The following is a 25,688-nucleotide window of genomic DNA, read 5'->3' on the forward strand; positions in this document are numbered from 1 at the left end:
TGCTATGTGTCGAGGATATCAAATGGGTAAGATGACAAGATCAAGCTTTACAAGTAAGTCCTACACTTCTAAAGGAATTTTAGATCTAGTACACACTGATCTTTGTGGTCCCATGAAAGTTCAAAGTTATTATGGTGATAAATGTTTCATATTATTTGTGGATGATTACTCAAGAATGATGTCAATTATGTTTTTAAAAGAAAAATTAGAAGCTTTTCAAATGTTTAAATGGTACAAGGCAAGAGTTGAAAATGAAACAGGAAGACAGCTGAAATGTCTTAGTTCTGATAGAGGAGGAGAATTCACTTCTACTGAATTTAACTTATTCTGCAATGATCATGTTATAAAAGGCAAGTGTCTACATCGAGAACACCTCAGTAAAATGTGATAGCTGAGAGAAGAAACAAATCAATTGTAGATTGTGCCCGAACCCTGATGATAGAACAAAGGGTACCTCAAATATTTTGGAGAGAAGCAATCAACATTGCAGTTTACACCCTGAACCGAGTTCAACTGAAGAAAGGAACTATGAAGACACCATATGAGATCTGGTATGACAAGAAACCTAATGTAAGTTATTTTAAAATCTGTGGAAGTAGATGCTATGTTCACAAAGATGACAGAAATGGAAAGTTTGATTAGAAAAGTGAAGAAGGAACATTTCTTGGTTATTCTTCTAGAAGTAAAGCATTTAAATGTCTGATCAAATCATCTAATAAAATAGTGGAAAGTGCAAATGTGAAAATTGATGAATTTGCAGAAAGAAATGATGAAGGAAATTCCAAAGAACCAAAAGATTATGAAGAATTTGTTTATGTTCAACCGAGAAGTCCTACCGAGAAAGTTGCTGAAAAAAATGAAGATAATGTCCAGTTATCGAGTGATGAAGAAGATCATATAGAACCTACTGAGCCTATATTAGCCAAATATGTCAGAAGACATCATGCATCAAGTCAGATTATAGGAGATAAGGATGATCCAGTGATGACAAGGAACAAACTGAGACAAAACACATGTCTAATATCTGAATTTGAACCGAGAATAGTGAAAGAGGCATTTAACAGTGAAGATATGGTAAATGTTATGATAGAAGAGATTGATCAAATCAAGAAGAATGACACATGGACACTGATCCCAAGACCGAAGGACAAAAAAGTAATCGGTACAAAGTGGATTTTCATAAACAAGTTAAATGAAAAAGGTGAGGTCATTCACAACAAAGCAAGACTAGTTTGCAAAGGTTATGCTCAAGAAGAAGGAATAGATTATGGTGAGACCTTTGCACCCATGACTAGACTTGAGGGAGTAAGAACATTGTTGGCATATGCTGCTTTCAAAAATTTCAAGGTATATCAAATGGATGTTAAATCTGCATTTTTGAATGGTATACTAGAAGAAGAAGTTTATATAGAACAACCTGAAGGATTTGTTGAAGACAGGAGTAAAGATCAGGTATGTAAACTAAACAAAGCTTTATATGGTCTGAAACAAGCACCTAGAGCATTGTATGAGAGACAACACTCTTACTTAATCAAGATTGGTTTTATAAGAACAAGTGAAAACAACAATATGTACATGAAGAATGATGAGAACAATGGAATACTGATCTCAGCCATATTTGTTGATGATATTATTTTTTGTGGAAATGACTCTCTATGCAAGAACTTTGGTAATGAAATGTGCAAAGAATTTGAGATGTCACTAATCGGTGAGATAAAGTATTTTATAGGTTTACAGATACTGCAAATGAAAGATGAGATTTTCATTACTCAATTCAAGTACATAAAGGAAATCTTGAAGAAATTTGGAATGGAGGATTCTAAACCAATAAGTACTCCTATGACTACTAACTATAATCTATCAAAGAATGATGAATTTGCATCTGTTGATGAGACACTTTAATGATCTATGATTGGAAAGTTGCAATATGTTGTGCATAGTAGACCGGATATAGCACATGTAGTAGGTATTGTTGCAAGATTCTCTACAGATCCCAAAGAAACACATATGACAACAATCAAGAGAATTTTCAGATACCCGAGAGGCACTGAAGATTATGGCTTAGTATATGAAAAGAGAAATGATTTTTATTTAAAAGTTTATACTGATGCTGATTGGGCAGACAACATTGATGACAGGAAAAGCACAAGTGGTGGAGCTTTCTTTTTAGGAGAAAGACTAGTAAGTTGGCTTAGCAAGAAATAAGGATGTATCTCACAGTCAACAGCACAAGCTAAATATGTTGTTGCAGCATTGAATTGTACCAATATAGCATGGATCAAACAACTGTTAGAAGGTATAAATGAGAAAGGTACTGAGCTAGTAACTATATTCTGTGATAATACTAGTGCCATTAACATTTCAAAGAATCCAGTAATGCACTCTAAGACAAAGCATATATCTATAAAGTATCATTATCTCAAAGATGAAGTTCAAGAGAAGAAAGTTGTGCAGGAATATATCAGTTCAAAGGAGCAATTAGCAGACATCTTCACAAAGCCATTGCCAAGGAACACTTTTGAGTATCTCAGAAGAAAGTTAGGGGTCCTACCCCTATCTTCTACTCACTGGCAGAGTTCGGTGAAAGCATCAAATCGATAAATCTACAGAATATTATGTGTGGATTGATGTTGATTTACGCACTTTAGAAGGTTTTCTAAAGTTGTACAAGAAATAGTGAATAAAGACAAGTTGCTCTGACCAAGACTGAGATGATACATAGCAAGGCAAATCACTTCACAGAGGAAGAAATCATGATTTAGTTCTTTTACTTTTTTTGGTATTGTTGTCAAAGGGGGAGAAGACTAAATGGTAAAATCCCAAATGATGAAGATAACAGAAGACTAATGATAGGGGGAGGAGATTGCAAAAATGGAGAAGACTAAATGCAAGACAACAGCTCAGAAGCCTAATGAAAAAGGGAGAAGACTCCAGAAGATTTTAACAACAAAAGGATAACAGGAGAAGTCTAACAACAATCTGAATCTGAATCAATTTGAATATCTTGTTGGTATTACCATTTAAAAGTTCATTTTTCCATCAATGCCAAAGGGAGAGATTGTTGACATTTCAATAGAAAGAAAGATTATTGATATTCAGTAAGGATATTGAGAAGGTTGTTGAAGATTATTGATATAACTGAAGAAGGATGATAACTATCTTTATAACATTATTTTGTCATTGACGTCAAGAAATTGATTATCTGATTCAGTATGATGTTGCCATATCTTGAGAAGATTGATTTGAAGAGAATTAAGATGTCAGTAAAAGACACAGAAAGAATGTGATGAATAAGAGGAGGAATAAGTTATTCAAAGAACCTAGTCGGTAAACCCTAAGGTTATCGATATCGGTTAATGAAGGCAGAATGTCTACCGAGTAAAGTTTAGTATTTACCGAGTTGCAACTGAGTTATGACAGATCATAGTGGATGGATAAAAGAATTAATTAATGAAGGACAATGATTAGCTGGAGATATATAAATGATTGGTATGCCACGCATGAAGTTTGTTAAGGATCTATGGCAAAGGAAAATCGGCAGGAAGATCTACAACTCAGATTGAACCGCAATAACCTTGTGCAAGTTCCAAGAAAGGAATGCAAGTCCCTAGGCGAGGTAAAACATTTTCAGATCAAAGGATACATTGAACCTAGTCAAGATTGAAGATCAGATGGCTAAGATTGATCATGGGAAATGTGATCAAGGAGATTAAGTGGTTAGCAATTGTTTATAAATAAGGAATTATTGATAAACAATGTATGCGGGCAAGTGTAAGCACAAGGATGCTACATAGTGATTACCGAGCACAGAAGCTTGAAGACCTATTTGAATAACAAAGTAGAGAGCCCAGTAGAGGGACAAAATAAGTCCTATGACTAGATTGTTTTGAGCAAATAAGAATCTGCTTTAGCATTTTAGATGTGAAGTTGCAGATATATTTTTATTACTGTTATTTTGTAAGTGACAGAAAATCTCTTAACCGAGTGGACTTAGCAGTCTTATTTATAAACCCTCTAGCAAGGTAACATTCTAAATGAGTGATTGAAATCCTTTGACAAGGTCACTTCTAACAAAGTGAAGATCCTAACAGATCTGAGGGAAATCCCTTAACCAGGTCACATCTACTAATATGTTTGTAATGTTTAATAGGATTTGCTTTTAACCAAGCATACTCTAGAAGAGTATATTTCTTAGTGGGTCTGAAATCCCATACTGGTGTTTCCCTATTTGGGTTTCCACGTTAAATCTGGTGTTATATGTGTTATGATGATTATGTGTTCATGAGTTAGTATGTTTAGCAGTTTTGGTTATATTGCTGAAGTATAAGTTACCGAGGTTGAATTTGTTGATTTTATGGAAGATTAAGTTTGTATGATTCACCCCCCCCCCCTCTCATCTTGTTAGATATTGGCATCTGTACTTTACTTTTAGTATCAAAACTTACTTTGATGTTTGAGGAGGACATGACAGGTCCAAGAGACCACCCTCTCGGCCATTTCAATTGGCCTTCACAACTACATGGTATATATTTTTTTCACTTATTTGTTTATATTTTTATTGTATACATGTTTGTCATTTAAATTTTCATTAATTAAATTATATATTAACTTACATGTTTAGCTTATTTTACTCTTGTAGGATACACCTAGTGCAAGGGAAGTGTGGTGCTATCTACACTCTAGAAGCGCAATGATAGACAAGGAAAAGGTAATTTAATGCAAATTTGATTGAATTAAGAGTTTATAGAACTTATAATGATTATGCACGTGTACATAGATTGATAGTTTAACATAGTTGTCATTTTTTTCTGTATAGAAAATTATTGGTTTCACATCCTTATTGGTTTATGATAGTTCTGATACTTAAAGATAAGTATAGATGCCAAGCTAATAAGATGAGAGGGGGGGTGAATCATACAAACTTAATCTTCCATAAAAACATCAGATTCAACCTCGGTAACATATACTTTAGTAATATAACCAAAACTGCTAAACATGCAAACTCAAAAGCATATAAACATCGTAACACTCATAACACTAGATTTAACGTGGAAACCCAAATAGGGAAAAACCACTGCGGGATTTCGGACCCACTAAGAAATATACTCTTCTAGAGTATGCTCAGTTAAAAGCAAATCCTGTTAAAGATTACAAACACATTACTAGATGTGACCCGGTTAAGGGATTTCCCACATATATGTTAGGATCTTCACCTTGTTAGAAATGACCTTGTCAAAGGATTTCAAACACTCCATCAGAATGTCACCTTGCTAGAGGGTTTTACAAATAAGACTGTTAAGTCCACTCAATTAAGAGATTTTCTGTCACTTCACAAAATAACAGTAATAAAAATCTATTTGCAACTTCACATCTAAAATGCTAAAGCAGATTCTTATTTGCTCAATACAATATAGACATAGAACTAATCTTGTCCATCTGCTGGGCTCTATACTCTGTTATTCAAAATAGGTCTTCAAGCTTTTGTGCTCGGTAATCACTATGTAGCATCCTTGTGCATACACTTGCCCGCATGCATTGTTTATCAACAGTTCCCTATTTATAAACAATTTGTCAATCGCTTAATCTCCTTGATCACATTTCCCATGATCAATCATAGCCATCAGATCTTCAAACTTTGTCCAAGTTCAATGTATCCTTTGATCTGAAAATGTTTTACCTTGCCTTGGAACTTGCATACATTTCTTGGAACTTGTGCTAGGGTATTGTGGTTCAATCTAAGTTGTAGATCTTCCTGTTGATTTTCCGTTACCATAGATTCTTTAACAAAATTCATTCACGACATACCAATCATTTAATCATAGCCAGCTCATCAACTTCCTTCATTAAATAATGCATGTAATCATTTAATGTATTCTAGTTGCAACTCGATAAATATGAAACTTCACTCGACAGACATTCTGCCTTCGTTAACTGATAGCGATAACCTTAGGGTTTACCGACTAGGTTCCTTAGGGTTTATCGACTAGGTTCTTTTCTCAATAACATAGTATAGTATTAACCTTTCAATCAATAACATATGTAGGATATCAAAACAATCTAATCATCATGATCTCATCATTGTCTAACTTGGTAATAGTTGGCCATTGAATAACTTATTTCTCCCCTTATCCATCATATTTTATCTATGTATTTTACCGACATCTTTATACTCATCAAATCATACTTCTCAAGATATGGTAACATCATACTGAATTAGAAAATCAATTTCTTGACATCAATGACAAAATAATAATATTAAGACAGTAAGCATCCTTAATCAATTTTACCCATAATCATCAACAACCTTCTCAATATCCTTATTGAAATGCCAACAATCTCCCCTTATCTGTTATAATGCCAAATGCCGACAATCTCCCCCTTTGGCATTGATGGCAAAACCAATTGATTTGACCTACTTGATTCGGATTGCTATGAGATTCTGAAATGCTGAAATGCTCTCCCCATGTCATCAGAATTCTCCCCCATACATTAGTCTTCTCCTCTTCTTCAGTCTTCTCCCCCTTTGACAACAATGCCAAAAAGTAAAGAACTAAAACATAATTTCTTCCTGTATGAAGTGATTTCCTGCTGTTATGTGTCAACTTAGTCTCGGTCAGAGCATTTATGTCTTCAATTCCTGTTCCCTATATTATTTCCTGTATTGTTTCCTGCAAACCTTTAGAAAACATCCTAAAGTGTGTAAATCAGCATCAACTCCTAAAAAGATATTCTGTAGAGTCATCGAATTGATGCTTTCACTCAACTCGATCAGTGAGTAGAAGTTAGGGGTAAGACCCCTAACTTACTTCTGAGATACTCAAAAGTGTCCCTTGGCAGTGGCTTGGTGAAGATATCTTCTATTTGTTCCTTTGTACTAACATACTCCAACACCACTTTCTTCTCTTGAGCTTCTTCTCTAAGATAATGATATTTGATAGAGATGTGCTTTGTCTTAGAGTGCATAATAGGATTCTTTGAAATGTTAATGGCACTAGTATTGGCACAAAATATAGTTACTGGCTCGATAACTTTCTCATTTATACCTTCCAATAGTTGTTTGATCCATGCTATGTTGGTACAGTTCAATGCTGCAACAACGTATTCAGCTTCAGCTATTGACTATGAAACACATCCTTGTTTCTTGTTAAGCGAACTCACTAGTCTTTCTCCTAAAAAGAAAGCTCCTCCACTTGTGCTTTTTCTGTCACCAATGTTGCCTGCCCAATCAGCATCAATATAAACTTTTAAATCAAAGTCATTTCTTTTCTGATATACTAAGCCATAATCTTCAGTGCCTTTCAAGTATCTAAAAATTCTCTTGATTGTTGTCATGTGTGTTTCCTTAGGATCTACAGAGAATCTTGCAACTATACCTACCACATGTGCTATGTCTGGCCTATTGTGAACAACATATTGCAACTTTCCAATCATGGATTGGTAAAGTGTCTCATCAACAGATGCAAATTCATCATTTTTTGATAATTTATAGTTGGTGGTCATAGGAGTACTTACTGGTTTTGAATCCTCCATTCCAAATTTCTTCAATATTTCCTTTATGTACTTGGATTGAGTAATCAAAATCTCATCTTTCATTTGCAGTATTTGTAAACCTATAAAATACTTTATCTCACCGATTAATGACATCTCAAATTCTTTGCTCATTTCATTTCCAAAGTTCTTATATAGAGAGTCATTTCCACAAAATATAATATCATCAACAAATATAGCTGAGATCAGTATTCCATTTTCATCATTCTTCATGTAAATATTGTTGTTTTCACTTGTTCTTATAAAACCAATCTTGATTAAATAAGAGTGCAATCTTTCATACCATGCTCTAGGTGCTTGTTTCAGACCATATAAAGCTTTGTTCAATTTACATACCTGATCTTTATTATTGTCTTCAACAAATCCTTCAGGTTGTTCAATAAAAACTTCTTCTTCTCATACTCCATTTAGAAATGCAGATTTGACATCCATTTGATATACCTTGAAATTCTTGTAAGCAGCATATGCCAACAATGTTCTTACTCCTTCAAGTCTTTCTATAGGTGTAGAAGTCTCACCATAATCAATTCCTTCTTATTGGGCATATCCTTTGCAAACTAGTCTTGCTTTATTTCGAATGACCTCTCCTTTTTCATTCAGCTTGTTTCTAAAAATCCATTTTGTACCAATTACATTTTTGTCCTTCAGTCTTGGGACCAGTGTCCATGTGTCATTCTTCTTGATTTGATTAATCTCTTCCATCATAACATTTATCCAATCTTCACTATTAAATGCCTCTTTCACTATTCTTGATTCAAATTCAGATATCAGACATGTGTTCTGTCTCATTTTGTTCCTTGTCATCACTGGATCATCCTTATCTCCTATAATCTGACTTGGTGCATGATGTCTTCTGACATATTTGGCTAATACAGGCTCGGTAGGCTCTGTATGTTCTTCTTCATCACTCGGTAACTGGATATTCTCTTCATTTCCTTCTGCAGTTTTCTCGGTAGGACTTGTCTGTTGAACATAGACAAATTCATCATAATCTTCTGGTTCCTTGGAATTTTCTTCATCATTTCTTTCTGTAAATTCATCAATTTTCACATTTACACTTTCTAGTATTTTGTTAGATGATTTCATCAGACATTTAAATGCTTTACTTCTATAAGAATAACCAAGAAATGTTCCTTCTTCACTTTTCTGATCAAACTTGCCATTTCTATCATCCTTGTGTACATAGCATCTACTTCCAAAGATTTTAAAATAACTTACATTAGTTTTCTTATCATACTAGATTTCATATGGTGTCTTCAAAGTACCTTTCTTCAGTTGTACTCTGTTCAAGGTGTAAACTGCAGTGCTTATTGCTTCTCTCCAAAATGTTTGTGGCACTTTCTTTTCAATCATTAGGGTTCTGGCACAATCCACAATAGATCTGTTTCTTCTCTCAGCAATTCCATTTTGTTGTGGAGTTCTCGGTGCAGAGACTAGTCTTTTTATACCATGATCATTGCAGAATAAGTTGAACTCATCAGATGTGAACTCTCCTCCTCTATCTGATCTAAGACACTTCAGTTGTCTTCCTGTTTCATTTTCAACTCTTGCCTTATACCATTTAAACATTTGAAAAGTTTCTGATTTTTCTTTTAAAAACATTACTGACATCATCCTTGAGTAATCATCCACAAATAATATGAAATATTTATCACCATAATAACTTTGAACTTTCATAGGACCACAAAGATCAGTGTGCACAAGATCTAAAATTCTCTTGGAGGTGTAGGACTTACTTGTAAATCTTGATCTTGTCATTTTACCCATCTGGCATCCTCGGCACATAGCATTCTTAGGTTTTTCAAGACTCGGTAGATCTCTTACTCGATGCTTCTTTCTTAAATTGATCAGATTATCAAAATTTACATGACAAAACCTTTTATGCCATAACCAGGTATCATCTATCTTTGCATACAAACATTTATTCTGAGTTGAGTCAAGGTGAAATGTGTTACCTTTTGTTTGTGTCTCAGTAGCAGCTAACTTTCCATGCTTGTCATGAACTTTGACAATTCCTTTCTGAAATTCTATTTGGTATCCTGTATTGTTTAGTTGTGCTACACTCAACAAATTGTATTTCAAACCTTCAACCCAATAAACATCATTGCATCTTGCATTGTCAAGAAGTGTTATGGATCCTTTACCTCTTACCGGACATGGTGCATCATTACTAAATCTTACATAGCCTCTATCATAGTCTTCTAACATAACAAACTTGTGTTTATCACCTATCATGTGATGTGAGCATCCACTATCTATGATCCAAGAGTCATTAGTATTTATGTGAGATATAAGGGCTTTTTCTTCATACCTTTCTTGATCCGATCCATCTTTGATGGCCACATAAACTACTTCCTCTGTATCAGTTTCATCTGATTTATCATCATTGGATTCCTCATCGGCTATTAAGCATGACTTTCTATGTCTTCTTCTAAAGTCTCGGTATCCTCTGTAATGATTATCTTTTTGTCTATCATCTCAGTAATCTCTCTTTTTAGTAGAATCTTTGTGAGGACAATTAGAGGCCATATGTCCTATCTTATCACAATTGAAAAATTTCAAAAGTAGTTTTCCTTTATACTTACCTTTGCCTCTCAGTAACCTTTTGGCTAATAGTGCTTCAAACTCTTCTTGCTTTTTGATTTCCTCATACAATTTGTGTACTTCCTCCATGTTCTTACGAAATCTTTCACTTGCTCCACTGTGATCCCCTTTAGTGTACTTACTCATTCTATCATTGTAATCATCAGATTCACCAATATGAAAATAACTAAATGCAGATTCAACTTTATTTACCGATGACCCACTGTTATCAAAGTTACTTAACTCAAATGCATGTAGCTTACCAATAGTAGCATCTAAAGAAACTGGCATATTAGGTACATACCTCAATTCATTGATTGCAAAGACTCGGATTGCATAGGCCGGTAGAAGGATTCTTAATAACTTACTTGTTATATCCTTTTCTTCAATAGTTCCACTTGCTCCTTTGATTTGATTGACAATCTCCTTTAGTCTTGTATTGTACTGGGTTATGTTCTCACCTTCATTCATCCTCATAGATTCAAGTTTTCCTCTTAGAATATCTACTCTTTCTCTTTGAACATGTTCATATCCTCCATACACAGATATGAGCTTGTCCCACATTGCCTTTGCATCATTGTAGCCTTCTAGATCATTAAACTCTGAATCGGTCAATGCAGATGTTATTTCAATCATTGCTTGGATATGTTCTTTCTTTGCCTTTATCTCTTCCATTGTCAATGGATAGGTACTCGGTGTGATGAAATCATTCTCCAGATAATATACAGCATATTCTCCAACTCCTGATAGGTGCAGCTTCATCCTTTTCTGCCATGTAGAGAAACTTGACTTATTCAGCTTCGGTGCATCCCTCTTATACATCTTTGGATCTTTTCCTAAAGTACCTTTAAACTTTTCCTTCCGGATTCCAAAGCTCTAATACCAATTGATAGTTCTGATACTTAAAGATAAGTACAAATGCCAAGCTAATAAGATGAGAGGGGGGGGTGAATCATACAAACTTAATCTTCCATAAAAATATCAGATTCAACCTCGGTAACATATACTTCAGTAATATAACCAAAACTACTAAACATGCAAACTCAAAAGCATATAAACATCATAACACTCATAACACCGGATTTAACATGAAACCCAAATAGGGAAAAAACCACTGTGGGATTTTGAACCCACTAAGAAATATACTCTTCTAGATTATGCTCGGTTAAAAGCAAATCCTGTTAAAGAATACAAACACATTGCTAGATGTGACCGGGTTAAGGGATTTCCCACATATCTGTTAGGATCTTCACCTTGTTAGAAGTGACCTTGTTAAAGGATTTCAAACACTCAATCAGAATGTCACCTTGCTAGAGGGTTTTACAAATAAGATTTTTAAGTCCACTCGGTTAAGAGATTTTCTATCACTTCAGAAAATAACAGTAATAAAAATCTATCTGCAACTTCACATCTAAAATGTTAAAGCAGATTCTTATTTGCTCAATACAATATTGACATATAACTAATCTTGTCCATCTACAGGGCTCTATACTCTGTTATTCAAAACAGGTCTTCAAGCTTCTATGCTTGGTAATCACTATGTAGCATCCCTGTGCATACACTTGCCCGCATGCATTGTTTATCAACAGTTCCCTATTTATAAACAATTTTCCAACCACTTAATCTCTTTGATCACATTTCCCATGATCAATCATAGTCATTAGATCTTCAAACTTTGTCTAGGTTCAATGTATCCTTTGATCTCAAAACGTTTTACCCTGCCTTGGAACTTGCATACATTTCTTGGAACTTGTGCTAGGGTATTGTAGTTCAATCTAAGCTGTAGATCTTCCTATCGATTTTCCTTTGCCATAGATTCTTTAATAAACTTCATTCACGACATACCAATCATTTAATCATAGCCATCTCATCAGCTTCCTTCATTAAATAATGCATGTAATCATTTAATGTATTTTGGTTGCAACTCGATAAATACTAAACTTCACTCGGTAGACATTCTACCTTCATTAACCGATAGCGATAACCTTAGGGTTTACCGACTAGGTTCCTTAGAGTTTACTGACTAAGTTCTTTGCTTGGTAACATAGTATATTATTAACCTTTCAATCAATAACATATGTAGGATATCAAAACAATCTAATCATCATGATCTCATTATTGCCTAACTCAGTAATAGTTGTCCATTGAATAACTTATTTCTCCCCTTATCCATCATATTTTATCTGTGTCTTTTACTGACATCTTTATACTCATCAAATCATACTTCTCAAGATATGGCAATATCATACTAAATTAGAAAAACAATTTCTTGACATCAATGACAAAATAATAATATTAAGATAGTAAACATCCTTAATCAGTTTTATGTATAATCATCAACAACCTTCTAAATATCCTTATTGAAATGCCAACAATCTCCCCTTGTCTATTATAATGCCAAATGCCAACAGTTTAGTCCATTTTTGTATATCGACATACACAATTATTCGACAATTTGATATATAGAAGTTGAGATTCGATATAATATTTTGCTCATGTGCATGTCTTCATTCTTTGAAACTTTAATCTTGAAAGTAATAATGAATAATAGCTTGTTATACTGTATAATCTTGAGGTTCGATATAATTTGTTCTATCTAAATCTTAAGTGATAAATTTGGTTGCCTTGGGCAACTTCACCAAATTTAATGACCATATTGGTATTGTTATTAATCATAACATGGATGATTAGTAATGAAAAATCACAAATAAACAAAATTGGATTTGATTTAATGTTCTACCTCCTATACACTTTGACATATTCGATCCAAAAAAAATTATTGTTTAGGTGGATGTAATAAGTATGGTTAATCATGCTTAGTAATGACGGAGGACAAGTCATTGCGAAATTTGGTGACACAGTTTTACCCTAAGGATACTCTTGTTTTGCCTCCCAACTCACCTGCATGCTCAATGCCATATCCTAGCAGCATTGTCTGTTAAGTACAAAAATATGTCAAACTTTGAAAGGCTATTTCTTAGAATCTATGGTACTTGTGAATTATTTGTATAAACCTACAGGGTCACGTAAGGCCTCTCTACAATAACCTATCTCAAATTTTAGATATTCAGAGTCGTTTTCCTAGGGCAGTAGTTTTTTTGTTGACACAAAAATCATCAGAGGCATTCAATTAAAAGTCAGAACAAGCCCTATTTATCATTTTGTTCATTGTGGGCATGAATTCTCAGTGCTAACACATCTAATTACATAATTTTACCCTATTCATGGCCTTGTTTTTCCCCCAAACTCACTCTAATTCTTAGCACTATACCCTAACGACGATATCCCTTACATGACCTAAGTGCAAAAAACTATCAAACTTTGACAGGTTGTTTCTAAAAATATGAGGTACACCCCTCTCTGCATGCATTATACTTAGCCAATAAAACATACAAGCACTCTTAAATTGACCTGTGCAGTTTGTTGGTTCCCAAATCAATAGATCCTAGATCCTATAGAAATAGCCACTGACTCATAGACAAACTTAGGATCCTAGAGAAATAGCCACTGACTCATAGACATTCCAACTTTACATGGACAGACATTAAAGTGTTTAGCAGATGCTTTCAATGAAAATATACCAAGGAAAAGTAAGATATACTATGTGATGCGTTGCGAAATGGGGCAAAGTTAGACTAAAGCCTGTGGTGGAATAACATACAAAAACACAAGAAACTGCTAGTGTTAATCAACCAAAAACTATTCTAAGCAGGCATATCAAAAGAGACACCAAAAACAAAGTAAATCATTTAACTACGAATGTAAATGCAAGAAGACATCTCCAGATGCCTTCTACCATGCTCTTAGCTCCTTCTCCTTTGTTCCTCTCCTCTCCAAGTTCCAAACTAGTGTAGCTCTCAGCAGCTTTTTGCACTATGGATGCTTATGGAGGTTCAAGATTGAAATGTTTACTCTAAAATGCTATGTAAATGTGAATAAAAGCTAATATTAGATGCTATGATGCTAAAATGATTTATTTTAGGCCAAAATAACAACATATTAGTGGTTTATTCTAAATGCTCTCAAAAAATTTCTATAATTTAGATGCATACAAGTTTTCAGGATTATGACTATGAATGCTAAATGCTTGAGGATTTTAAAAATAAGAAATGTGAGCTCTATTTATAGGTAAAATGGAGCAATGGATGGTTGAGATTGAGTAATCTCGACAAGGGTTGGGATTGAATGATATTCAATCCATGTGAGAGCTTTCAACCCAATCCCAGGATGACAAGTGTCAATGTGAGATAGGTTGAGAGGAGAGGGAATAAGCATTAAATGCTTGATATGACCTGAGAGTTAACTTGGGAGTCAAGGTCAAGGCTAGGTTGAGGGAATAAATTATTTATTCAAAGAATAAAGCTTTTATCCAATGGATAAACTCTTTTGCAAAGGCAAAAGGGATAACCATGGTCAAAGCAATAAATACTTGAGGAGACACATGAGTACAAGTTGAATTAACCATAAATGGTTATGTAAGAGCCATTAATGGTCATGTAAGAGCCATTAGTGGTTTTGGAAGACTTTAGAGGTTAGATTGTTGAACACACAAAACATTAAATGCTTTTCAAAGACTTTGAAGTCTTTGAGAAGTGACTTCAAGTTGCTTAGGAATGTGACAATAATTAGGGGATGGATTAAGTTAATTGATTAGGATTAGATAGGTTCTAGAAGAATTTAGGAAGGGCAAGTGGGAGATGGTGGGTGAGAGAAAAATAGTATTTTATTTAAAATAAAATTAATTTATTTCAATAAATGTGTGCAAGTTGTATTTGTAGGAAAATGAAAGTGGGGGTATAAATGATTTAAATAAATGTTTTATTTAATTTATTTAAAAGAGGAAAAGGGGGATTTAATTAAATAAATAAAATTTATTCATTTAAATTGATTGTGAATTTGGTATAATGAATGAATTAAAATAAATTGAATAATTTATTTAATTAATAGGAGAATGTTTGAAGATGAATTAATTAAATATTAATTTAATTAACTAATGGCTAGTAGATTTTTAATCAAATAAATAGCAAATATTTATTTAATTAAAGTCGACAGATTTATGTGACTACATTTGCCCCTCTTTGAGACGATGTGGTTTATCCCATTGTTTCAAAGAAAGAAAAATAAGTGTGAAGAAATGCCCCATAAAATGTTGGTTTAATGGGTGGTATACCCCCTTGAGAGATGGGCCGAAAAATTTCAAAAAATCGGGCAATCTCTCGAAAAAGAATGAAAATTGGCAGAGTGATAGAAGAGAAGAAGTTAGCAATGCTAGTGAAAAATAGAAGAAATCAGAGATAAAATGAAGAAATGGAAGGCTCGGGAAGTTCACGGGGACCACGGCGGTGAGCGGGGGAAAATTACGGTTATGATAAAAGGTTTATATGGGGAGAAAGGGGTAGAACCAGGCTCATTCGCATTCGCGTCCATAGTGAAACTTTAGCTCTGATAGTGATTTTTTGGAAGAGCAAGGAGCAGTCAGGATGCCGGTACCAGTAGCAGAGCATCGACTTGAGCGAGTCTGACGATTCCAGTGGCCAGATGACAACGGACGAGCTGTATGTGAATTTGAGTTTTTGAATTTTTCACTTTTTTTGATGCATTTTTAGCTAGGTCCAAGTTGAGTCGAGACAATAGCGTTGAAACTGTGTTTTGGCGCTTTTGTCGATTTAACTAGCGCTTTTATGCCGCAATGGCGCTATTGTGCAGTCATTTGGGTGCTTTTGCAAATATTAGTGCTATTGTATAGATGTTTGAGCGCTATTGGTTGTTCAGCACTATTGAGTAGTTGATTGAATGCTAGTGATGTAAAGCAATGCTATTGCATAGCTAATGTAGCGCTTTTGTAGTTTGAGCACTTTTGAATAGTTCTTTAAGCGCTTTTGTTAGGGAAGTGGGGCTATTGTTAGCAGATAGCGCTTTTGTGTGCAAAGTAGCACTTTTGTGCGAAAAAATAGATGCCACAGTGTTTGAACAAATAATCTCTAGATGCCAATGATGGATGGATGGAGATGTGAAGTGAGAGTTGTTTTGAACCATAGCAGCCCTGATGAGACTTAGGTCATTAGGATAAATGTTTGTTGAAGTCTAGGTGTGCCATGATTTCTTACCTGTTGAGACCTGAAGATACTTGATCAAAGTATCTGTTGATAGTCTAGGTTTAAACTTAAGAAAGTTTGAAACAAAACAATTGATGATAATGGTTGATGCACTTGTGTAAGAGGATCTACGCATCTTACAGTTGCACGAAAGACATCCCGCCACATAGGGGCTGCGTGATCAGCTGACAGAGGCCGAAGTGGATTGCATTGCAGTGACTGACCTGTATGATGTGATGCATATGCCTGTGATTCGGATGAATCACGGTCTGATGATAGCATTGGCAGAGCGTTGGCATAGTGAGACATGTACGTTTCAATTGGCGCAGAGGGAGATGACTGTGACACTAGAGGATGTATGGCGCATCCTGCATATACCTATTCGAGGTGAGCTGATGACATACGATAGAGCATGGGGTACCCTAGCGGTGCAGAGATTCTTTGATGAGGACGTGTATATTGATGATGGCTCTATAGCCTAGGAGGATATTGCTGCATTGTACGAGCCATTACCAACAGTGCTATCAGGGATCGTTGGGGGGCTATTGTGTCTGGATAAGCAATCACATGGTCTGGCCATTGGTTGGGGGCAGGTTATTGAGAAAATGATTACAAAGGGGACCCGGTTTGCATGGGGACTGTGCGTGATAACGCACCTATATCAGGAGCTTCATGAGGTAGTATACCGTAGGAGGGGCTCATTGGCAGTGGGAGTGACATTGCTACATATTTTGGCGTGGGAGCACCTACCAGTTACTCGACCAGTGAGTCTAAGATTTCGGGTAGTCGACCAACCGTATATGTATATATATAGTGGTATGATGAGTCAGGCCCACTTGGGGAAGTTAGAGTGGTGGCAACGGGCACTGGATGATTTGGATGTAGTGATCTGGAGACCCTATATTGAGTGTGAGCCTTGGGAGGATGATGCGGAGGCATTGCCATATGTATTCATGACCTGATTCCTCATTGGGAGGACAACCTACCATGTGGAGAGACAGTTGCCGAGCAGAGCTATGAGACAGTTTGGACAGCAGCAGGGATTGCCTAGGAGATCAGGAGAGTATGCCAGAGTGGTTCATGAGAGGTACACATGGGGTCTAGTACTACCTTATGATCAGGCATTGGCAGAGTTTTAGATGCTACAGGCGAGACCATGGGATATACGGCCGAGGGTGGTAGATGTAGGGGTGTTGGAAGAGTATACGCAGTATATGGCAGCTCATCCGATACTTCAGATATCATATCCAATAGAGCCAATTCTTTATTTTGAGGAGGAGACGGGATAGAGACAAAGGAGGAGAGGAGGTTGAGGACCTATAGTAGATGGAGGAGCAAGAGGGGATGGTGGTGATGGAGGAGGAGGAGGGGGGATGGTGGAGGTGGTGGGCGAGTGTAGCGGAGAGGGAGAGGCAGTTTTCCATTGCGGATATCATAGGGACCTTTGATGTCGGGAGGAGCTAGATTGGGTGGGAAAGGTATGGGGGACAGAGAGGTACTAATGGATAGAGGGGAGGGAGCCACTAGAGAGGGAGCTACAGGTGAGGTACCTATGGATATAGGGGAGGGAGCCATAGGGGGTGGTGATCTTCGGGATCATATGATATTATATTTGTAGACTCGACTTACATCAGCCAAGACATAGGTGGAGGATCTGGAGGTGGAGGTTACAGCTTGAGATGTGCAGTTATTTGCACGAGAGTCAGAGCTGACTGTAGTGTTGTGGGAGAGGGATGGTGCAGTGGAGAGAGTGACTCAGTTGCAGGAGAGAGTGCGGGCCTTGGAGGGAGTATCGGGACAAGGGTCGGCTATGGAGGCTTTAGTGAGGGAGGTCCGGTGAGCACAGGCTAAGATAGAGTATTGGCGAGGTTTATATGAGCAAGTGGTGCCAGCTAGTCAGCGAGCACTGAGCTATTCACAAATGTGGCAGGCCAGATCAAAGTGGTCTTAGAGGATGCAGAGAAGTGGGGGTGTGATGGGTCCTCTACGGAGAGATAGGTCAGGTGGCGCAGGAGCTAGTGGGGGTTTGATGGGGCCTCCATGGAGAGATAGATCAAATGGTGCAGGGACTAGTGGGGGAGTAGGTGGTCATGGTGGTGCAGCATCTGGTCAGAGTGGCATTTGAGAGAGAATTTTTGCATGCATGTATTTATATTGTTAACTTGGACTATGTCTTGGATGGCTCTTAGTAGCCGATTTTGTAGACTTCATTGTACTCTGATACATGAGATGATATATATGAGGAGATCCCATAGTTTTGTGATGATATGCATTTTGATTATGTATGCAGTTTATGCTTAGATGGATACTTGTACTTTGCTATATGTATGCGTTTATGAGATGATTCCTATATGCATGTTTTATGATGATTTATTTTTACATGATGTCTATATGCATGTTGTATGATGTTGGATGCTAACATGTGGATGTAGGTTGATATATGTGTGCATTTTGATTTTTTTGGGACAGAATGTCGGATGTATGCAATGTCATGATGGTCATGTATGCAGAATAAAATGATGATTTATGATGGTATAGATAGTATTTTGTACTTTATATTAACACAATGATGGGATAATGATATGCAATGATGTTAATGCAAATGATTTTGAATGAATGATTTATTTATGTATATGCATCTAGATGGTTAAAAATAAATGTAACATGGATAAACAAATGTAAAGTACAAATGTTTAAATGATGATTTCTAAATGAATGCATATGCTATAATGTATGAACCAATGTTTGAGACAAATGGTTTTATGATTCTAAATGCCCAAATATGATGAAGTAAAATGATAATGTACTGATAATGCAACTCATGCTTAATAACCGCACCTTCATGCAATTAAAAGGGATAATGAATGCAATCTAATGAATCCTAAGTGAGATAAAATGGATGAATGAATGTACTTTAACTAATGAATAGATAAATGAATGTATGCAATTATGGAAACCTAAACAAATCTATGATACATAAGTGTGGAAATGATGATAAATGATGATCACTAACGGATGTTTAAATGAATGTATAGTAATGAGTAATCATGGTAGGAAATGCAATTAAGGATAATTATCTATGTAAGTGAATCTAAATGTTATGAGTAATCATGGTAGGAAATGCAAATAAGGATAATTATCTATGTAAGTGAATCTAAATGTTATGAGGGTAATAATGAAAGGATACAATGATACTAATGCAAGAAAATGAGAATGAACTATATGTGGTAAGTGCAACTAAATGATAATAAATACATGCTAATGAATGGCTAAAGAATAATGCAAATGCGACTGAAATGTAATGAAATGATGATGGGATGAATGCAAGGTTGTTTAGACTCTGCATGATGCACGTGATAATGTATCAGAGTGCTCTGTCGTGATTGGTATCCAAAACCAACTCAATTTTCGAATAACTGCTCATATTAACTTTGTTCACATTTTGCATTCAAAAATCATGTAAATAAATGAGTAAATGGGTGGACGGTATGCAACAGAATGCAATATAAACAGATGAGATGAAATGACGATCCATAGTGCTTTATTTTTCATCATCAAGCTTTAAAATGTTGTAAGAAAATTAAAGCATCTTGACATAATGATTCAAGATGACCTGAGTATTCCTTACATGGATTTTGATATAGCAAGTTAATACAAACAACTTGATATAATGGGTCAAGTTGACTTGAGTATTGCTTGCAGAAGAGACAAGGATCATCTCCTTTCATGCATGACTTGGAACGTACTCCTTGATCTTTTGCCGATCATATCCTGAGACAAGTTCATACCGTAATAAGAGATAAAAATCTTTATCCAATTTGGATGAGGTAGGAGGAACCAAAGAAAGAGCATTGGACTGGTAAGTAAACAACATACATAAAGAATAAAGAATATGGATCCTTGGTAATGGTTCATGCTCATATGGTCGAGGTATACGCTGTAGTCAGCAAGTCGTAGTGATCTATGACTGCATTTTGCATAAGATCACATAGCTTAGTGAACTTCCCATGTAAACACCATTAGGACATGCCCCAGTACTTCATCGGAATAATGCGCCAAAGATACACAAACAATGTTGTAGAAACCTGATATGAATAAATACCCCATAGATCAACCAAGTATTTGATAGCTTAAACTTAATTTTCTTTGTCAAAGAAAATGTCATCTTGTCTTTGTTTTGGTAAGGGAGGATGCATCCTTTTTGAAGATAGTTTGAGTGTTGATGTTGATTGTTTGGTCGATTGGATAAGTGGTCATCATTTGGAGTATTTCACAATGCTTGTTTGGTATCTGCTCGGATGAGTATGTACAATGTGTTGCCATGTTTTTGTGTGATTTTTGATGTTTTCGGATGTTTTTGGATTTTGTGATTTTTTGTGAATGTTTTTGGTATTTTGTGAGATAGTTTTGAATGTTTTTGGAATTTGAGAGATAGTTTTGAATGTTTTTGGTATTTTGTGAGATAGTTTTGAATGTTTTTGGTATTTTGTGATATAGTTTTGCAATGAAGAACTTAGTGAATCACAAAAAAATGTAGAATCCCCTTCCATCAATAGGTTAAGGGCATTGCCCCTAGTTTAGACTTGACTATGAAAAAGCGGGATGCAAGATGCATGAAGTACTATATTGGATTGGAGATCAATAAGAAGCCACAGTTTGGAATGATGGATGTGTGTATAAAATAAATATGATCGCAACAAGTCTGAAAGACAATAGAGTCATAGCCTTTATGAGTGGCGCCTGTTTGCCAGGTTTTCACCATCGTACTTACCCAAGGTGCCACCGGAGTGGTTGTTCACCATTTAGATGTTTGATTTTTCTTTACTATTTTGGTGTTTTTGTATTTTCTTCAGGTCATTTATCTGAATGTTTTTGGTTGATTTTTGTTGGTATGTATGGGAGCCTGATGTTCTATGCAGCTTATGTATAAAACCATTTGAGGTACATGTTGTTGATCGGATCTGCTAGTGGTTCTCCTTCTAAAGTAGCCAACTGATATGCCCCAGACCCAAATAAAGCAATAATAACATATGGCCCCAGCTAATTTGATTCAAACTTTCCCTAATGTTCTCTATTTGGTTGGTTACGAGGATTTTCTCGAAGAACAAGATCATCGACCTCGAATGTATGAGGTCTAACTCGATGATTATAGCTCCTTCTCATGTGCTACTGATAGGCTTTGAGGTGATTGTATGCAACTTGTCATTTCTCATCAAGTAGCTCTAAATCTTGGAGACGTGATAGTCTGTATGCTTCACAATTGATGAGATTGTGCAAGGAAACCCATAGAGATGGTATCTAAACCTTGACAGGTAAGATAGCTTCTGCGCCAGAGCCAGTGAGTAGGGAGTTGCACCTGTAGGGGTTCGAATGCTAGTGCGGTATGCCCATAGTGCTAGATTTAATTGAACATGCCAATCATGACCGACATCATTGACTGTCTTGTTTAGGATTCTTAATATGTTTTTGTTTGATGATTCAGTCTGACCATTGCCTTGTGGGTAATAGGGAGTGGAAAAGCGGTGTTGGATGTGAAATTTCTCACAGAGCTCACAAACATCCTGATTTTTGAATGGAAGTCCATTATCTGTTATGATGGACATGGGTACACCATATCGACAGATGATGTAATTGAGGATGAATGAGGCAATTTGCTTGCCGGTGACTTGGGTAAGTGGAACAACTTTGATCCACTTTGTGAAGTACTTGGTGGCGGTAATAATGAATTTGTGGCTGTTAGATGAAGATGGATGGATTTTACCCACAAGGTCAAGGCCCCATTGACAAAAATGCCATGGTGTTGTGATTGGTTGCAATTCCTGTGCCGGTGCATGTATCAGGTCTCCATGAACTTGGCATTTTTTGCATTTTCAGACAAAGTAGTAGGAGTCTTTTTCCATAGATGGCCAATAGTATCCCGTGCAAAGGAGTTTCTTGGCGAGTGACAGACCACTTGCATGAGTTCCACAAATTCCTTCATGTACCTCTTCCAAGGCCTTTGTTATCTCATCCTATTCCAGACATCGAAGGAGAGTACCATCAAGACTGCGTCGATATAGGGTTTCAGCAATAATGGTATATCGAGCGGTTTGGCAAATGAAGGTTTTACGTTGGTTATTCAATTGGTTAGGAGGAAGGATGTGATCGTGCAGGTAGGTGTAGAATTCACCATACCATGGGGATTCGAAACCGATAAGGCGACATATCATCTCAGATTCAGGGATATCATAAGCGAGGATCAAAGTTTGTTTTACCAAGAACTCATAGCGTGTTGAATTTTATGGAAGATCTAGGAGAGATGCAATGGTATCCATAGCGTCAGTAGCTCGATTCTGATCTCTTGGTATTTTCTCAAAGGTGATAGTAGTAAATGATGCATTTAATTTGTCCACCATTTGTTTGTATGGCATGAGTTTGTCATCTTTAGTCTGATATTCATCAGTTGCTTATCAAATGACCAGTTGGGAGTCACCATATACTTGTAGTTCTTGTAACTTCCATTGTATGCCTAGCCTGAGTCCTGTGATCAAGGATTCATATTCAACTACATTGTTTGTGCATGGAAATGTGAGCTTGTAAGACTTCGGGATGCTATCACCTTGAGGTGTGATAAACAAAATGCTTGCCCCCGAGCCATGCCTAGTGTATGAACCATCAAAGTATAATTTCCATGGTTGTGATGTTGTGATCATGAATATCTCTTCATCTAGAAAATTGGAAATGAGAGGATGATCGCCTATGAGTGGTGCATCAGCCAATTGATATGCAATAACTTGTCCTTTGATAGCTTTATGGTCCACATACTCGATGTCAAATTCACTTAGAATCATCACCCATTTGGCCAAGCGGCTAGTCAATGCTACTTTGTTGAGTAAGTACTTCAGTGGGTCGATCTTCGCAATGAGCTGTACTTTGTGTGTTAACAGATAGTGCCTCAGTTTAGTGGTTGCCAAGATTACTGCTAGGCAAGCTCACTCAATAGGTGTGTAATTGAGTTCATAGCCAACCAGTGTGCGAGAGATATAGTAAATAGCACACTCTTTCCCTTCTGTATTGTGTTGTGCCAATAGTACACCCAATGTTGTATGTGTTGTTGATATATAGAGTAGTAAAGGCCTACTTGGATCTGGTGGGATCAACAATGGTGTATTCATGAGATAGTCTTTAAGCATCTGGAATGCTTGCTAGCATCTGGTATCCCATTGAAAGTGGATGTTTTGTGTAATAGGTGTGTAAATGGGTGACAATTATGTGCCAGTTGTGCAATGAATCTTCAGATGGATTGAAGCCGCCCTTGTAATGTCCTTAGCTGATTGATGTTATTTGGAGGTGGCATGTCCATGATTGCTTTGACCTTTGCTGGATCGACCTCAATACCTTTGCTTGAGATGATGTATCCTAGAAGCTTCCCTGACGTTACTCCAAAGACACATTTCTTTGGGTTGAATCGAACATGATATTGTTCCAATCTATCAAAGATTTTATCTAATAATTCCAGATAAACTTCTCTTATGAGTGATTTTGCAAGTAAGTCATCAACATAATCTTCCATTATAGTATGCATCATGTCATGGAAGATGGTGGTCATTTCTCATTGATAGGTCGCTCCTACATTCTTGAGACCAAAAGGCATTACATTCTAGTAGTATGTTCCCCATAGACATGTGAAGGTCATCTTATGTTGATCCTTTGGTGTGATCTTTATCTAATTGTACCCTGAAAAGCCATCCATGAGTGAAAGCATGGCATGGCCTACTATTAGGTCTACTATTATGTCGATGTTTGGTAGGGGAAGTCATCTTTAGGACATGCTTTGTTCAGATCTCTGAAGTCAGTACAGATATGGATGCCCCCATTTGGCTTTCCGACAGGCACAATATTGGATATCCAATCTGCATAATCAATTGGTCTAATGAAACCAACATATAGGAGATTCTTAAGTTCTGCTTTGACTAGTACTTCAATTTGAGGATGCATTTTATGAAGTGTCTACTTGACAGGTTTGGCTCCTTCTACTATGGTGAGGTGATGCATGATTAAATCAGGATCAAGCCTAGGCATGTCTGCATATGACCATGCGAAGTTGATCTAATGCTTCTAGAAGAACTCTACAAACTTAGCCTATTCCTCTGGAGTTAAAAGAGATGCCAGATGTATGTGGTGAGGCATTTCAAGAGTCCCCACATTGTATTCTTTTATTTCTTCGATGAGAATTGTTGATCATTCCTATTGTGTACTAGCAAGGAGAATGTCAAACCTTTCATCCTCTGGTGCCTCAGAGAGGTTTTCACTATTGGATACACTTTTTCTTTTTACTTTTGTGGGATCAAAAAGTACCACAATGTGGTTTTCACTAGAAGATCCATGTTTTATTGTTATATTTTTGCAGCTGAAAGGTTTGGCATCCGCCCCAAAGTATGATGCGCTATTAAGTTCAATGGCAAATCCAACTTTGTGATCCCCGCTCGGTATGTTATCCCATAGTTCCAAAAAGTCAATGATTGCCTCATCATTTTGGAAAAGGTCCAGACATGGGGGATTAAGCTGGTTCCATTTGATGAGTTTAGGATGGATAATGGGCATTACCTCATCGATTAGATTAAGTTCATTAGATGTGTTAGTGAGGGTTAAGATGTTGTGGTGAAGGTCGTTGATGGTACTCTCCCTATCAAAATCAGGCATAGGATGGGACGTAGGGTCTATGGAAGATGTTTTTAGCTCAGGAACCCAAGAGGTCTTTATCTGTGCTTCTCCATAAATAGGGATGTCTTTGCAAGGTGGAGGTAGTGATGTGTCTTCCTCATCTAAAGTATTAAGCTAGATGGAATCAAATTCCCATTCATGTGAGTCAGTCTCTGAGTCACTTTCCAGTATCCGATTACTATACCATACTAGGATGTCTTTTGAGTTAAATACTGCTGGTGTGATTGGTTGATGTACCATTGTAGATGAAATGATCAGTACTGCAGGAAGGATTATGGGGATCAATGAATTTGATACGGGGAGTATCGGTAGTGTTGACTCTATTGCTTCTGCTGGAACTTTTGGTGTCGTAGATACTGTCATGGGTTCTGATACAATTGCTGCTGCTAATGGTGCTATTGATGTTATTGCTATTGCGGGTGGGATCGCTGGTCTGCTTGGTGGGATGATGGGTATTGTAGGTGGTTGTGCTGAGATTTTTAGCCTTGATGGGGTACTTGCCATGGTGTTTGATGCTGCTTTTATAATCAAAGGGGACCTCTTTGTAGTAGGCTGATATAGTGGTTGGTTAGTTTTTCCTTTGAATCTGAGCTTAGGAAGGATCTCCTTTTGAAAGCCTAGTCCTGTATTATCCTTGGGCTTTAATTCCGGCTGCAGCAGTTCATGTCTTCCTTGTTTGCAAGGTCCCAAAGCACTCTAACCATCATAACCCATTCTTTGCATAATGAGAAGGCCTTTGTCATACTGATCCGTGGGAAG

General features: G+C 36.5%; 1 protein-coding gene across 1 annotated transcript in view; it reads left to right on the top strand.

The window, feature by feature from the left end:
- Positions 1–25,485, top strand: part of LOC131867106 (peroxidase 51-like) — a gene marked incomplete at its 5' end in the record, with an annotated part of 47,594 nt that extends 22,109 nt beyond the window's left edge. Inside the window, one exon of the mRNA XM_059215484.1 lies at positions 25,283–25,485. Within this exon, the coding sequence (XP_059071467.1) occupies positions 25,283–25,485 (203 nt within the window). The remainder of the gene's footprint in view (positions 1–25,282) is intronic.
- Positions 25,486–25,688: the final 203 nt, after the last annotated feature.

The sequence above is a fragment of the Cryptomeria japonica genome, chromosome 2 (assembly GCF_030272615.1).
Source record: "Cryptomeria japonica chromosome 2, Sugi_1.0, whole genome shotgun sequence".
Lineage (NCBI taxonomy): Eukaryota > Viridiplantae > Streptophyta > Pinopsida > Cupressales > Cupressaceae > Cryptomeria > Cryptomeria japonica.